Source organism: Jaculus jaculus, chromosome 2, assembly GCF_020740685.1.
Source record: "Jaculus jaculus isolate mJacJac1 chromosome 2, mJacJac1.mat.Y.cur, whole genome shotgun sequence".
Lineage (NCBI taxonomy): Eukaryota > Metazoa > Chordata > Mammalia > Rodentia > Dipodidae > Jaculus > Jaculus jaculus.
Window position 1 is genome coordinate 173,338,487 of NC_059103.1, and position 12,988 is coordinate 173,351,474.

The following is a 12,988-nucleotide window of genomic DNA, read 5'->3' on the forward strand; positions in this document are numbered from 1 at the left end:
ATACTTTAAGCCCATACAATATCAAGATTTCATAATACAATTCATTACTATCTCTGAAAACACATGCCCATTGGTTAAGGCTGACAAAGACCTAACAAAATCTCATAGGGTAAAATGTCCCCTTTAAAAGCACTTAGATTAACAAAGTGGATACATGACAAAGAAGCTGAAATGAATCACATGGGGTGGCACTTTTCAATGACTCCTGAGACGTCTACTACTTCCTGCCAACATGAGAGGTCTAACATGATCCAGGCAAGAGTAGGAAATCTAGAACAATGTCACCACACCCCACCAAGAGAAAAAAAAAAAAAAAAACTAAACTAAACGCTTAGTAGTTTAAATCACTATCTCCCACATGAAATCAAAGTTCAACTTGGGATGTTTCCAGTTTTATGGAAATAACAAAGAGAGCATAATTGGGGAAAAGCTTGGCAACTACCAACAAAAACAACTCTTGCATTCAAGTTTTCCACATGAGCTGAATACAGGGGAAAATAAAACTACACTAAGACTCGCAATAACTATGAAAACAAAAGTTTGAAAAGGTAAATAGTATCTTCCCAAATTTAAGTTCAAAGAAAGAAAAAAAAAATCTATGTCAGAACCTCCTCTTCTTTCTCTCTTTCACTGTTAATTTGTTGCTGCTGTTGAGATAGGGTCTCACGTAGCCCAGGCTGGCCTGGAATTCTCTGTGGACGAAGCTGGCCTTAAACTCCCAATCTTCCCGCCTCAGCTTCCCAAGTACTGGGCTTGTGGGTGTCCGCTAAAAGTTTCTGTCTTTTGGTTTATGTTTGCTTAAAAAATGACCGCGGGCTGGAGAGATGGATTAGTGGTTAAGCGCTTGCCTGTGAAGCCTAAGGACCCCGGTTCGAGGCTTGGTTCCCCAGGTCCCATGTTAGCCAGATGCACAAGGGGGCGCACGCGTCTGGAGTTCGTTTGCAGAGGCTGGAAGGCCTGGCGCGCTCATTCTCTCTCTCTCCCTCTATCTGTCTTTCTCTCTGTGTCTGTCACTCTCAAATAAATGAATAAATAAATAACTTTTAAAAAATGACTGAGGCCAGGCATAGTAGCACACGCCTTTAATCCTAGCACTCGGGAGGCAGAATTAGGAGGATCGCTGTGAGTTTGAGGCCGCCTGGGTGAATTCCAGGTCATCCTAAGCTAGAGTAAAGCCCTACAAGAACAAAGCAAACAAACAAGAACAAAAACAAAACAAACAAACAATAAACGACCTGGGGGAAGAGAGGGCATTACCATGGTATATTTTTTATAATCATGGAAGTTGTTAATTTAAAAAAATGTTTTTTGAAAAGAAAAAAACTAAAAATAAATAAATAAATAAATAAATAAATATATATATATATATATATATATATATATATATATATATATATATATATATATATGTTTTAAAAAACAAAAAAACAATGACCTGCCCAACTAACTCTGAAAACAAGCCTTTGAAGAGGAATCACTCACTGCCTACATAAGAGAACGAAACACCATCAATAGATGCAATGCCTGCATTTTAAAGATTCAGATCAACAAATGCTAGCTGGATGCCTGCCAGGCCCCACTACTATTTTGCAGGGTGCTAAGCAAAACTCCTGCAGTCCATTCCCATTTAGCATCCAAAGCAAAGGGCCTTTCAGAATTCACTGTCCAGAAATGGGACTGCTAACTAACCAGAAACACACAAATCTCTCATCTTATCCTGACATGCATGCTGGGTCAATGAGCGAAGCTTGCCCTGGAGAAACTGGCACCCACTTGACACCTCAAATTTCCAACATCCCACAAGGAATATAACTATTAGAATAATCACCACCAGAAATGAAGGCATAAAGCAAAATAATGTGTTATTGTTAACTATAACTTCTCTGATTGACTTCATCACATTGGAAGAAAACAAGCACAATGGAACACATCTTACTTAGATGCTAAGACAAAAAATGAAGATGCTCTATGGTCTATTAAAACAAAAAAAGTGTCATTTTTTGTTCATTTTCTTCTTTAAAGTCCTACAAAAATCTGGAAAAGCAAAGAACAGAACGTTTTCAGTAGTCTATTTAAATCTATTTCATTGGAAAGGGCATGCAAGTTTTCCAAATACCTTCTCAGGCCACCACTGCAAGTCTTCTCCTAGAGACACTGGACTCTGAGCAGGTGTGGTCTTCTTATCCAGGTTTGGCTCTCCTTCCTTGCTGGTGGAGCCCCTTTCATTATCAAATGAGGCTCCATCAAGCCACCTTCGCTCCCGTAACCGTAACACGGATTCACGTTCACGCAACAGCTCAGAGTCTCTCTCTAAGGGAAGAAGGAGAACTGGTATGCAATTGGGTCACACCAGTGGGATAAAAGTAAGCCACTCTCTAGTAAATACCCTTCAGGATGCAACTAACAGCAGTTTATCCACTCACAAAAAGTTATATGATTTTATCTCTAATAAGGCTGACATGCAACATTCAAAACATTAACCCTTTCCAGGTGACTAGATGAAAATTATACACTGGCATATATTTTAACTATACAGGCATGTCTTGAGAGCAGAACTGCCTTATTTTAAACTTGACTTGGGTGTTTTTAATGGACTTAAAAATTCTGTGTTTCATTATAAATGTTTAATATAAGCTTGTTTATAAATTAGAAAAAGTACAAAATTGAGAATCTCAATACAGTATACATATAAACAATCCAAGAGTATTTATCACAAATCTTTCTCAATGAAGAAAAAAAAATTGAATAAACTGAATGTTAATAAAAAAAAATTGACAACTCAACCCCTTTATAAGGGCAACTTTATAGGTTTAATTTTTATGGAAAATCTTATTTAAATTTGTTTGTTTGGTTTTTTTTGAAGCAGGGTCTCACTCTAGCCCAGGATGAACTGGAACTCACTCTATAGCCCTGGCTGGCTTTGAACTTATGGCTATCTTCCCCGAGTGCCTGGATTAAAGGTGTGTGCCACTATGCCAGGCCCTTTTTAAAAAGATTTTAGAGGACCAAGACAGGCTTTTTAAAAATCTTAAAGAAACAGTAAAGAGTTTAAAGAATTAATCTGTAAATTATCTAAAGCCACAGCTGCTATATACTTTTCAGTATGTTCATATACTGCTTTTTAAAATAATCAAAATAAATTTCCCAAGATGTGGATATAAGGATTAGAGACAATACATAATAGCTGAGCCATATAAAATTACCACATATGGGCTAAGGATATTGTCAGATTAAATTGCTTGCCTATCATATGTGAGGCCTTGATTCCAGTCCCCCAAAACCATGGATGAAAGAAAGCTATCGTATACACAGGTCACAAACATGGTCAAGTACTCGCTAGTTCACATGCTGCCAAGCTAAAAGGGATGCCTACACGGAATAAACTTAGGAAGAGAAAAAGAGAGATTTAGGTGTTACCTGTATTGCATACTAAGTGTCTGAAAGCTCAGTTCACTTAAAGTATGTGTTTATCTTAAAATTTTTAGCTACTACATATGGTTTAAAGATCACCCATGGAGCTGTTATTTTATAAAGTCTACTTTTAAGTACAGGTATGTATCTGTAGCAAGGCCTTAAAATAACACGGCATATTTTCCACTTTATTAATGATCAGTTCTTATAATTATCTGGATCAAGTATTTTTAAAATTCTGCAACCTAAAGCTTCTGCCAATACACTAGGGAGGCCACTTTGTTCGTTTCCTAATCTTTTAATACCTTCTATGTACTACACTTTTGAAGGACTATAAACTTTTACAAATAGCATTTTAATAAGCCAAACATGAGTACAGATATAATACTAGCCAACTCCATTCTAGTTACTGTTTTTCTTATTTTACTCTCCATCTAACCAATATTTAAAATGAACATGATATGATATCATGTTCTTGGAATCAAGTAAACTAAAGAGATTTATTTTCTGAATGCTGCATGTCACTGTAAAGTAGAATTCTGCTCTTAGTTCAGAATCCTTATTCCTAATTAAAAATGCATTTAAGTCACAACCTTTCCTGTGTATTAAATAATGGAGATAAGACCACTGTGGCTTTTAAAATAATTAGTGTTAATGCCAAAGTACCCCAAAACTCTGGTTAAGTAATGATTTGATCTACTATAACACTCCAAGTTCAAACACAATTGAGTCTATTACTACCTTTCTATATAGCCAGCCCATGATAACAAAAAAAAAAAAAAAAAAAAAAAAAAAGCAAAATTACCTCGAGATGAGCCTAGCCTAGAAAGTGAAGAACGGCGAAAAGAAGGGTAACCAAAATAGCTAATGTCCTCGGAAAACATGGCATCCGCATCAATAATGACACTTGGGTGGGCAGAATGAATATCAGCATCAAGAAGAGACATGAGATCCTCTACAAATAAAACCAAACAAATATAAATGAAGGACCTACAAACACTAAGAGCTCTCAAAATTAAAATACATTAAAATCAGGGCCTGAAAATCCCTGAGTAAAAAAATCCAAGAATCTAGGAAGTAATTATAACTAACATTATAAACACAGATTTTTAAGGACCATCAGATGCACAATTGTTGCATGCTCTACTTACTAAATTATCACAATATTACCATGTTTTAAAAAAAATGACATCATGGGGATAATACAGTCTATATCTAAATGCAGTTCATTAATTACTTATTTTCAGTAATAAAGTCATCAATAAATAACACAATAGTCACCCAACCACCAGGGATAAATCTATGTGCGTACAATGTCTTTAATGAGACCATGCACAAATTCACTGAGTAAAAATTTTTTCTCACTTTCCTTAAGAGGTATTCTAAAATCAAAGCAAGTCCCTCTAGAGTGAGAAATATCTACCACCTTTTAAATAACAGGTAGAATTTCATTCCTCAGCCAAAAAGACATTTCAGAAATGAGAAGACCATGATGGTGATTCACCAACCTCCAGGCAAATAAGATTCACTGGCTGTATCATCACCATCATCTCCATCTTCATCATCCCGGCTAAGTAAATTATTTACAGCAAGGTTTACATCAAGATTGGTTCGTTGAAGTTCTCGAATAATGACATTTCTGGATTTGCCTTGTAAAACAACTTGGGCCTGAAAAAAAACAAGAAAGTCCTATGCTAGCTTTCTTTTGATTTATTAGAGTCGGCTTTCTATAGCAATAATAATAAACAAACAAAAACATGTTTTACAATTCTTATGAGCCATGACTATGGTCGTCCACATTCAGTTAGGCCTCAGTTTGTCTGGGGGGGGAAAGGGATGTGTATTTTTTTTATTATTATTTTTTATTTCTTGTTTTCTGGTCCAGGCTGATCTGGAATTCACTATGTAGTCTCAGGGTGACCTTGAATTCATGGTGATCCTCCTACCTCTGCCTCCCGAGTGCTGGGATTAAAGGCGTGCACTACCACACCTGGCCTTGTATTTCTATTAAATGTTCTGAAGAGCCACACCTGTGAAATCAGCTCCTCAGGAATGACAGATGCTGGAATAACTGGCTGGGGCTGGCTGCCCAAAAGTCCAGACCCACGATCCCGTCCTGTCCGAATGACTCGCGTCTGTCGCCGGGAATCTCGAGCTCCAGCTGATGAGCGACCAGAGGATCCTCCTCCACTTCCACCCACTCCAGAACTCCAGCGGCTGCTAAATGTTGGGGAATTTGTAAAGTAAGCATTCCTAAATAACCCATTATTAATCTAAGATAAAGTTATTGATCTAATTGTCATTTTAAAAGACAAGAAGGGCTGGAGAGATGGCTTAGCAGTTAAGTCGCTTGAAGGCAAAGCCAAAGCACCAAGGTTCAATTCTCCAGGACCCACATAAAGCCGGATGAACTAGGCAGCACGTGTGTCTAGAGTTTGTTTGCAGTGGCTACAGACCCCAACACGCCCATTCTCTCTTTCAACCTCTTTCTTTCTCTCTCTCTCAAATAAATAAAAATATTTAAAAGGGCTAACGAGGTTTTTTTAAGGTTTTTAATTGTGTGTGTGTGAGAGAGAGAGGGAGGGAGGGAGGGGAGAAGGGAGAGGAGGAGAATGTGTGTGCCAGAGCCTCTAGCCACTGCAAATGAACTCCAGATGCATGTGCCACCTTGTATATCTGGCTTACACGGGTACTGGGGAATTGAACCTTGTTCCTTAGGCTTTGTAGGTAAGCACTTTTACCACTAAGCCATCTCTCCAGCCCATGAGTTTATTATTTCCAATTTTGTTAGGGAGGAAGAGAAGAGGGGAAGGAAAAGGAGAGAAGACAAATGAAAAAAACAAAAGGGAAGAAAATGAGGAGGAAGAAGGAAAAGGTCCATAACTACAACTTTGAAATAAACACAACTCATCGTAGAAAAATAAATTCAGACTTGAATTACCAACTTTCAGTCTCACCAAAAAAAGTTTACCATCTAATGTACACTTCTTGGAATTAAACATTTGCTTACAGACAGTATCTTGCTAATATTTAGCATTATTAACAACCCTGACCCAGGAAAAGCTACCATTTAGAAAATACTCATTGATATTTTTTTCCAAAGTACAAAGAAAACAACTTAAAAAAGAAACATTTGGGCTGGAGAGATGGCTTAGCGGTTAAGCTCTTGCCTGTGAAGCCGAAGGACCCCGGTTCGAGGCTCGGTTCCCCAGGTCCCACGTTAGCCAGATGCACAAGGGGGCGCACGTGTCTGGAGTTCGTTTGCAGAGGCTGGAAGCCCTGGCGCACCCATTCTCTCTCTCTCCCTCTATCTGTCTTTCTCTCTGTGTCTGTTGCTCTCAAATAAATAAATAAATAATTAAAAAAAAAAAGAAACATTTACATTACCCATTACTTTAAACATGAAAATGAAGCAAATGAAATGATCTAGGTAATGGTAAAAATATTCCTTTGGGGGCTAGGGATGTGGTTCAGTGTTAAAGATGCTTGCTTACAAAGCCTGCCAGCATAGGTTCAATGCCCCAGTGCCCATATAAAGCCAGATGCACAAAGTGGGAAATGTGTCTAAATACTGTTTGCAGCAGTGAGAAGCCCTGGCATACCCTTATACTCCCTCTTTCAAATAAATAAAAATCTTTATGTTTATATTTCTTTTAACAACATTGACCAATAATTATTATCAAGACAGTATATATCAAGTTTCCTAGTTTTCTCTTTTTACTTACATGGAAAGCCTAATCTCTACCTAAAGAAACATGTTTCCTCAGTGTAAAAAAAGAAAAGAAAGAAAAAAAAAAAACCCTAGTGTTTTTGTTGTTGTTTGTTTGTTTTGGCCACAGGATCTTAGTATGTATGGCCCTTGCACTGAACTCCTAATCTTGACTTAGCTCGCAAATATGATTTCAGGCATATCCACTTCTAACAGTGTCGTCCTTTCTGAAGATTTTTCTGTTCTTGTTGATGTACACTAGCAATTTCTGTTCATGTATTCCAGTTCTAGAGACTGGGAACAGCCCAAAACAATTCTGGAGAAAAAAGCAGGAGCACAGCATGAAATGGCACAGTGTGAAACGACACATTTCAGTACTAGTTTTTACCAGTGCCATGTTCAACACCATATTGGCAAATCAGAAAAAAAGCTAAATCACCTGCATTCAAAGTACATTACATTAAGGGAAGAGAAGAAATTCTACTTAGGATCAAAACCCATAAAATATTTAGGAATAGCCTTAACCGTAGCCAAATCAAAGACATGCACATTGACAAGTACAAAACACTGTTCAGAGACTGAAGATGCAGGAAAGATGTCCTATGTAGATGAACTGGAAAACGTACTACTACTAAGAAGGCGACACTGCCCAAAGCAATCCACAGATTCAACATAATACAACATCAGCTTTTTTTTTTTTAAAGAAATAGAAAACTTCACATAGACTACTCAGGGTCCCAAAGAAGCCTAAAACAATTTGGAAAAGAGCAAAGTAACAAAAAAAATGGAGGATCTGTACCCTCATTTTCAAAGTATACAACAAGCGACAGAAATCAAAGTATAGTGCCAGCATAAACAAAGACCAGGGGAACAGAATAAAGGACCCAAAATTAAGCTCACAGGCATACCAATTATCCCAGACATGGTACTAAGGACCACTGACTGGGAAAGCGCAGTCTCCCTAAGTGAGCAGTGCTGGGAAAACTAAGTATCCACACACAAGAGAAGAAAATTGGACTCTTATACGATGTACAAAAAACTAACATGAAATACACCAAAGACCCAAACATGAGACCCACACTATTAGTCCAAATACGAAACCTGAGGGAAACAAGTATGACAACACCAAAAGCAAAGGCAAGAAATGGCACTACAAAATGAAAGTCCTTTCAGCAAAGGAAAAACCCAAACACAGGAAAAGGGCAATCTAGAAAATGGGACGAAACAACTCAAATCATATATATGATCTCAGAATATACAGAAAACTCCTACAATTTAACAACAACAACCCAACTAACTGCTGGGCGTGGTGGCGCACGCCTTCAATCCCAGCACTCAGGAGGCAGAGGTAGGAGGATCACTGTGAGTTCGAGGCCACCCTGAGACTCCATAGTGAATGCCAGGTCAGCCTGGGCTAGAGTTAAGACCCTACCTCAAAAAAACAAAACAACAACAACAACAACAAAACAAGTAACTTGATTATAAAATGGGCAGAAGACAAAGTTATGCAAAAGTCTTATGCAAATAGCTGAAAGTATTAAACAACAAAAATTAAAAGTACAATGAAAGCCGGGCATGGTGGTACATGACTTTAACCTCAGCACTCGGGAGGCAGAGGTAGGAGGATCACTGTGAGTATGGGGCCTCCCTGAGACTACATAGTGAATTCCAGGTCAGCCTGGGCTAGAGTGAGACCCTACCTCGAAAAAACAAAAAAACAAAAAAAAAATAATAATAATAAGTACAATGAATGGTCACCTAATACTTATTAGGATGGCCACAATAGAAAAATAGACAATTCACAAACATTATAAGGATGTGTGAAAATTGTCTTATAAGCAATGCATGGTGGCTCACACCTATAATCCCAGCACGAGAGGCTGAGGCGGGAGTATTGGCATGAGTCTGAGGACACGCTGGGCTAAAGAGTAAGGTCCAGGTAAGCCTGGCCTAAAGTGAGACCCTGCTCAAAGCAAAACAAAATCCCATGGTGTGGTAAAGTACAACCATGACAGGCAGATATGGAGGCCCTCTACAGAGGTTTGAATGGGCAATGACGACACTTCTTTTCCTATGGCACTATCACTTTGTCAGCTGCTTCCTTTAAAGAGAAAAAACATCCTGCCTAGAGAGAAGGCTTAAAGGTTAAGGCGCTTGTCTGTGAAACCTAAGGACCCAGGTTGGATTCCCCAGCACCCACATAAGCCAGATACACAGGGTAGTAGTGCATCTCGAGTAGATTCGCAGTGGGGCCGGAGGCCCTCGTGCGCCCATACTCTTTCTATCTGTATGAGATTTTTTTTGTTTTGTTTTTTGAGGTAGGGTCTCACTCTAGCCCAGGCTGACCTGGGATTCCCTAAGGAGTCTCAGGGTGGCCTCAAACTCACAGTGATCCTCCTACCTCTGCCTCATGCGTGCTGGAATTAAAGGCATGCGCCACCATACCCGGCCTGTATGAGATTTTTTAAGTATCTCCCAGAATAAACATGAAATAATTATTGAAGGGGGAAACAGTAGCAGGTGGAAATCTTTAGGCCACAAAACTGCCATTAAACAAAAACACCAAAGGAAAACATTAAAAGGACTACTATACAGTCTTAAGAATGATCAGTCAAAATAAATGATCACTTCTCAATTATCCATGGTGATGGAAAAGAAAAACACTGCAGTTCTCCCAAGATCACACAGAGCTCCCAAATAAAGATTCCCTACTCCAAAGTGAGCCAACCTGAATGCTACAGGGAGAAGGTAGGAAGCAAGAGCAGCCTCTTTCACACTGGTTTATATTTGGTGCATTTTTGGTTATTGAGGCCTCTCTGAAACCTGTCCTACATTCTCTAGTAAATGCTACAGCTTTACAAATTTCAAGCTTCTTTTAAGTTTATTATACTTAAAGCAAAATTAGGACAAAAGTACAAAAAATTATTATGAAAATATTTCTGGCATTGAATTTCTTGATTTGTAAAGTAATCTGATCACAATTTACTTTACCAAACTAGAAATTTTCACACAAACCAAGAACAATAAGCACCTGAACTGCTTATACTTAATACGTATCAGATGTTCTCATCCCCCAGAAATGAGATATGTTGGCATTATGTGTCCACCTTGACACGATGCATTACAGAAGGACCCACAACCAGTTTTTAAGTATTCCTGCCAAAAATGCATGACCTAGATTTAAAATCGAGAAAACAAATAACAAGCCCAAACATAACCATCAGCTTTTCAAAAAGTCTACAAAAACAAAAGAACTGCACTGGCACGAGGTACATTCATAACCCTCAGCGGTTAACAATATCCCCACCCAAGAGCCCATCAACATTTTGCTATGAAGGAAGGAGGAAGGCAAAAGGAACTAAATAAAACCAAGGAAGGACTGCCCAGAAAGAGGAGAGTACTGGGAGAGGGGAAGAGGAATAAAAAAAGGATAGTGGGACAGGAACTGTATGTTTATACTCAAGTTCCCAATTAAAAAAAAAAAAAAAGACTAAGCAGCTTTCACAGACTAGAAGAAACTGAAAACCACATGACAACTAAATGCAACTGGGTCTTTATTGAATTCTCAACCAGAGAAAGGGTATTAGTAACACAGCTGGAAGAATATAAAGTTCTTTGGACTAAATTTTCAATATTTCAAAAGTATGACTATGTAAGATCCTAACATTTGGGGAAGCTAAGTGAAAGGTATACGCAGAAATTCTTTATAATTTATCTGCAACTTTTTATTCATTATTTATTGGAGGGAGAAAGAGGAGAGAGGAAGGAAGGGAAGGAAAGGGGAGGAAGGAGGGTCTGAGGAAAGAGGAGAAAGTAAGGAAGGAATGGGAGGCAAATGGGAAGGGAGAAAGGAAGGGGAAGGGAGGGGAGAGGAACGGGAAGGGAAAAGGAGGGAGGGGAAAAGGAAAAGGGAACAGAGGGAGAAGGAGAAGGGAGGAGAGAGAGCAAGGGACACACACCAGGGCCTCTAGATGCTGGAAACAAATTCCAGATGCATGCACCACTTTGTTCAACTGGCTTTACATGGGTACTGTGCAATTTAACTCAGGCTGGACTTTTAACTGCCAAGCCACCTCCCCAGCCCTTTTGTTTTTTCTTTTTTGAGTTAAGGTCTTCCTACATAGCCTAGATGGGCCTCTGAAACAGGATCCTCATGCCTTCAGCTTTCCAAGTGTTGGGATTACAGGATTATTTTTTAAGCAGGGTTTCAATCTAGCCCAGGCTGACCTGTAACTCACTCTGTAGTCCAGACTAAAGGTAAAGGTATGTGTTAACCTCCACATCCAGCTCAGAATTTTTTTTAAAAATCATATATTTGAAACAGAAACAGCCAATCAATTTGTCAGTAAGATACACTGGAATTTTGTTGTTGTTGCTGTTTTTGTTTTTCAAGGTAGGGTCTTGCTCTAGCCCAGACTGACCTGGAATTCACTATGCAGTCTCAGAGTAGCCTCAAATTTATAGCAGTCCTCCTACCTCTGACCCCCAAGTGCTGGGATTAAAGGTGCACACCACCACGCCCAGCCACTGAGATTATTTTGATCCAAGAAAATTCACAACAGATGGCCAAATATGCAATCACTTAAACTTTTTTTTTTGTTTGTTTTTCGAGGTAGGGTCTCACTCTGGTTCAGGCTGATCTGGAATTAACTCTGTAGTCTCAGGGTGGCCTGGAACTCATAGTGATCCTCCTACCTCTGCCTCCTGAGTGCTGGGATTAAAGGCGTGAGCCACCACGCCCGGCTACTTAAACTTTTAAGTGCCATAAATGTCAAGGTCAGGAGTGTCTTCTCGCCATTGCTCGATACACTAGTGCGCTCCATCACAATGCGCACTCACAGGATAAAGGGACCAGTGGGTGCCTTCTACTAACCACAACTTACCCCAGAGTGTTGCCTGCCAGCCTGCCCAGAGTCTCGGAACCTGAGAGAAACCATGGAGAGTCACTTGTCCTACCAGGCCTGGAAGTTCTCCCCGCCCCCGAGTTGCTGTTCAACTTTGACCTGGGAATAAACAAGAGATGAATAATAACAGAACAGTCCCAAACTGGTAAGGAAGTTCCTCAACTACAACAACCCTGAACTTACTACTGTAGTATGGTGCCTGCCTGACAATCCTCTGATTACTTCTACCACAATTTGTACATCTCTTTCATGAACACACCAGCAACTTGTGCCCTTGTGACAATTCAGTATTCTCTCCAAGTTCAAACTATTTTCACACTTTCAACTGTAAATCAAATAAGACTGTTCTTTATATTTTAAAGGCAATCATGCTTTCCTAAGAAGCAACTCACTAGAACCTAACAAGCATCCTTTTTTAATAAAAAAAAAAAAAAACTCTTTTTAAAAGACCAAATTTAAATCAGAAAAAAAAACAACAACTGTGTTTCTTTCCAATTAAGTTAGTTCATTTGTAAATATTCAAAGGAGAAACATGATTTGCAAAGTCATTTCAGCCAGTAGGTATGGCAGCACATGGCGGTGCAGCCAGCTACTCTGGAAGCTGACACAGCAGGGGAACACTGAACTCACAAGCTCAAGGTCATCCTGGAAAGAACAATAAAACATTGTGCCCACCCCCAACAAATAATTTCAGTGAGTGTTAAATTTCATACGGGACCTACAAAATATGGAATATCATTATTCTTAAACCTATTCCTATTAAAAGATAATGAACTTCTCTGCTACTGTTAATGTTAGCATTTTGGCTCTAAGCCATTGCTTGCTTTTATTAAAATCAAACTACAAACTAACCCTTTTATTATACTTTGAATATATACTTTTTTTCCATTTAAAAGTAACCAAGATCAATAATAACTTCAAATAATGCCCAATAATAACACCATCTTCTAAGAGCTTAAAACAT

At 38.8% G+C, this 12,988-nt stretch overlaps 1 protein-coding gene across 5 annotated transcripts in view; it reads right to left on the minus strand.

The window, feature by feature from the left end:
* Positions 1 to 12,988, minus strand: part of Ubr5 (ubiquitin protein ligase E3 component n-recognin 5) — a 158,411-nt gene that overhangs the window by 91,097 nt on the left and 54,326 nt on the right. Inside the window, exons 5-9 of one of the 5 annotated variants that reach the window (XM_045144166.1) lie at positions 12,004 to 12,123; positions 5,442 to 5,628; positions 4,920 to 5,079; positions 4,217 to 4,366; positions 2,117 to 2,328 (exon numbers count right to left, since the gene is read on the minus strand). In XM_045144166.1, the coding sequence (XP_045000101.1) occupies positions 2,117 to 2,328; positions 4,217 to 4,366; positions 4,920 to 5,079; positions 5,442 to 5,628; positions 12,004 to 12,123 (829 nt within the window). Of the gene's footprint in view, positions 1 to 2,116; positions 2,329 to 4,216; positions 4,367 to 4,919; positions 5,080 to 5,441; positions 5,632 to 12,003; positions 12,124 to 12,988 lie in introns of all 5 variants that reach the window. The other 4 variants (XM_004663034.3, XM_004663033.3, XM_045144168.1 and 1 more) reach the window with 4 other exon arrangements.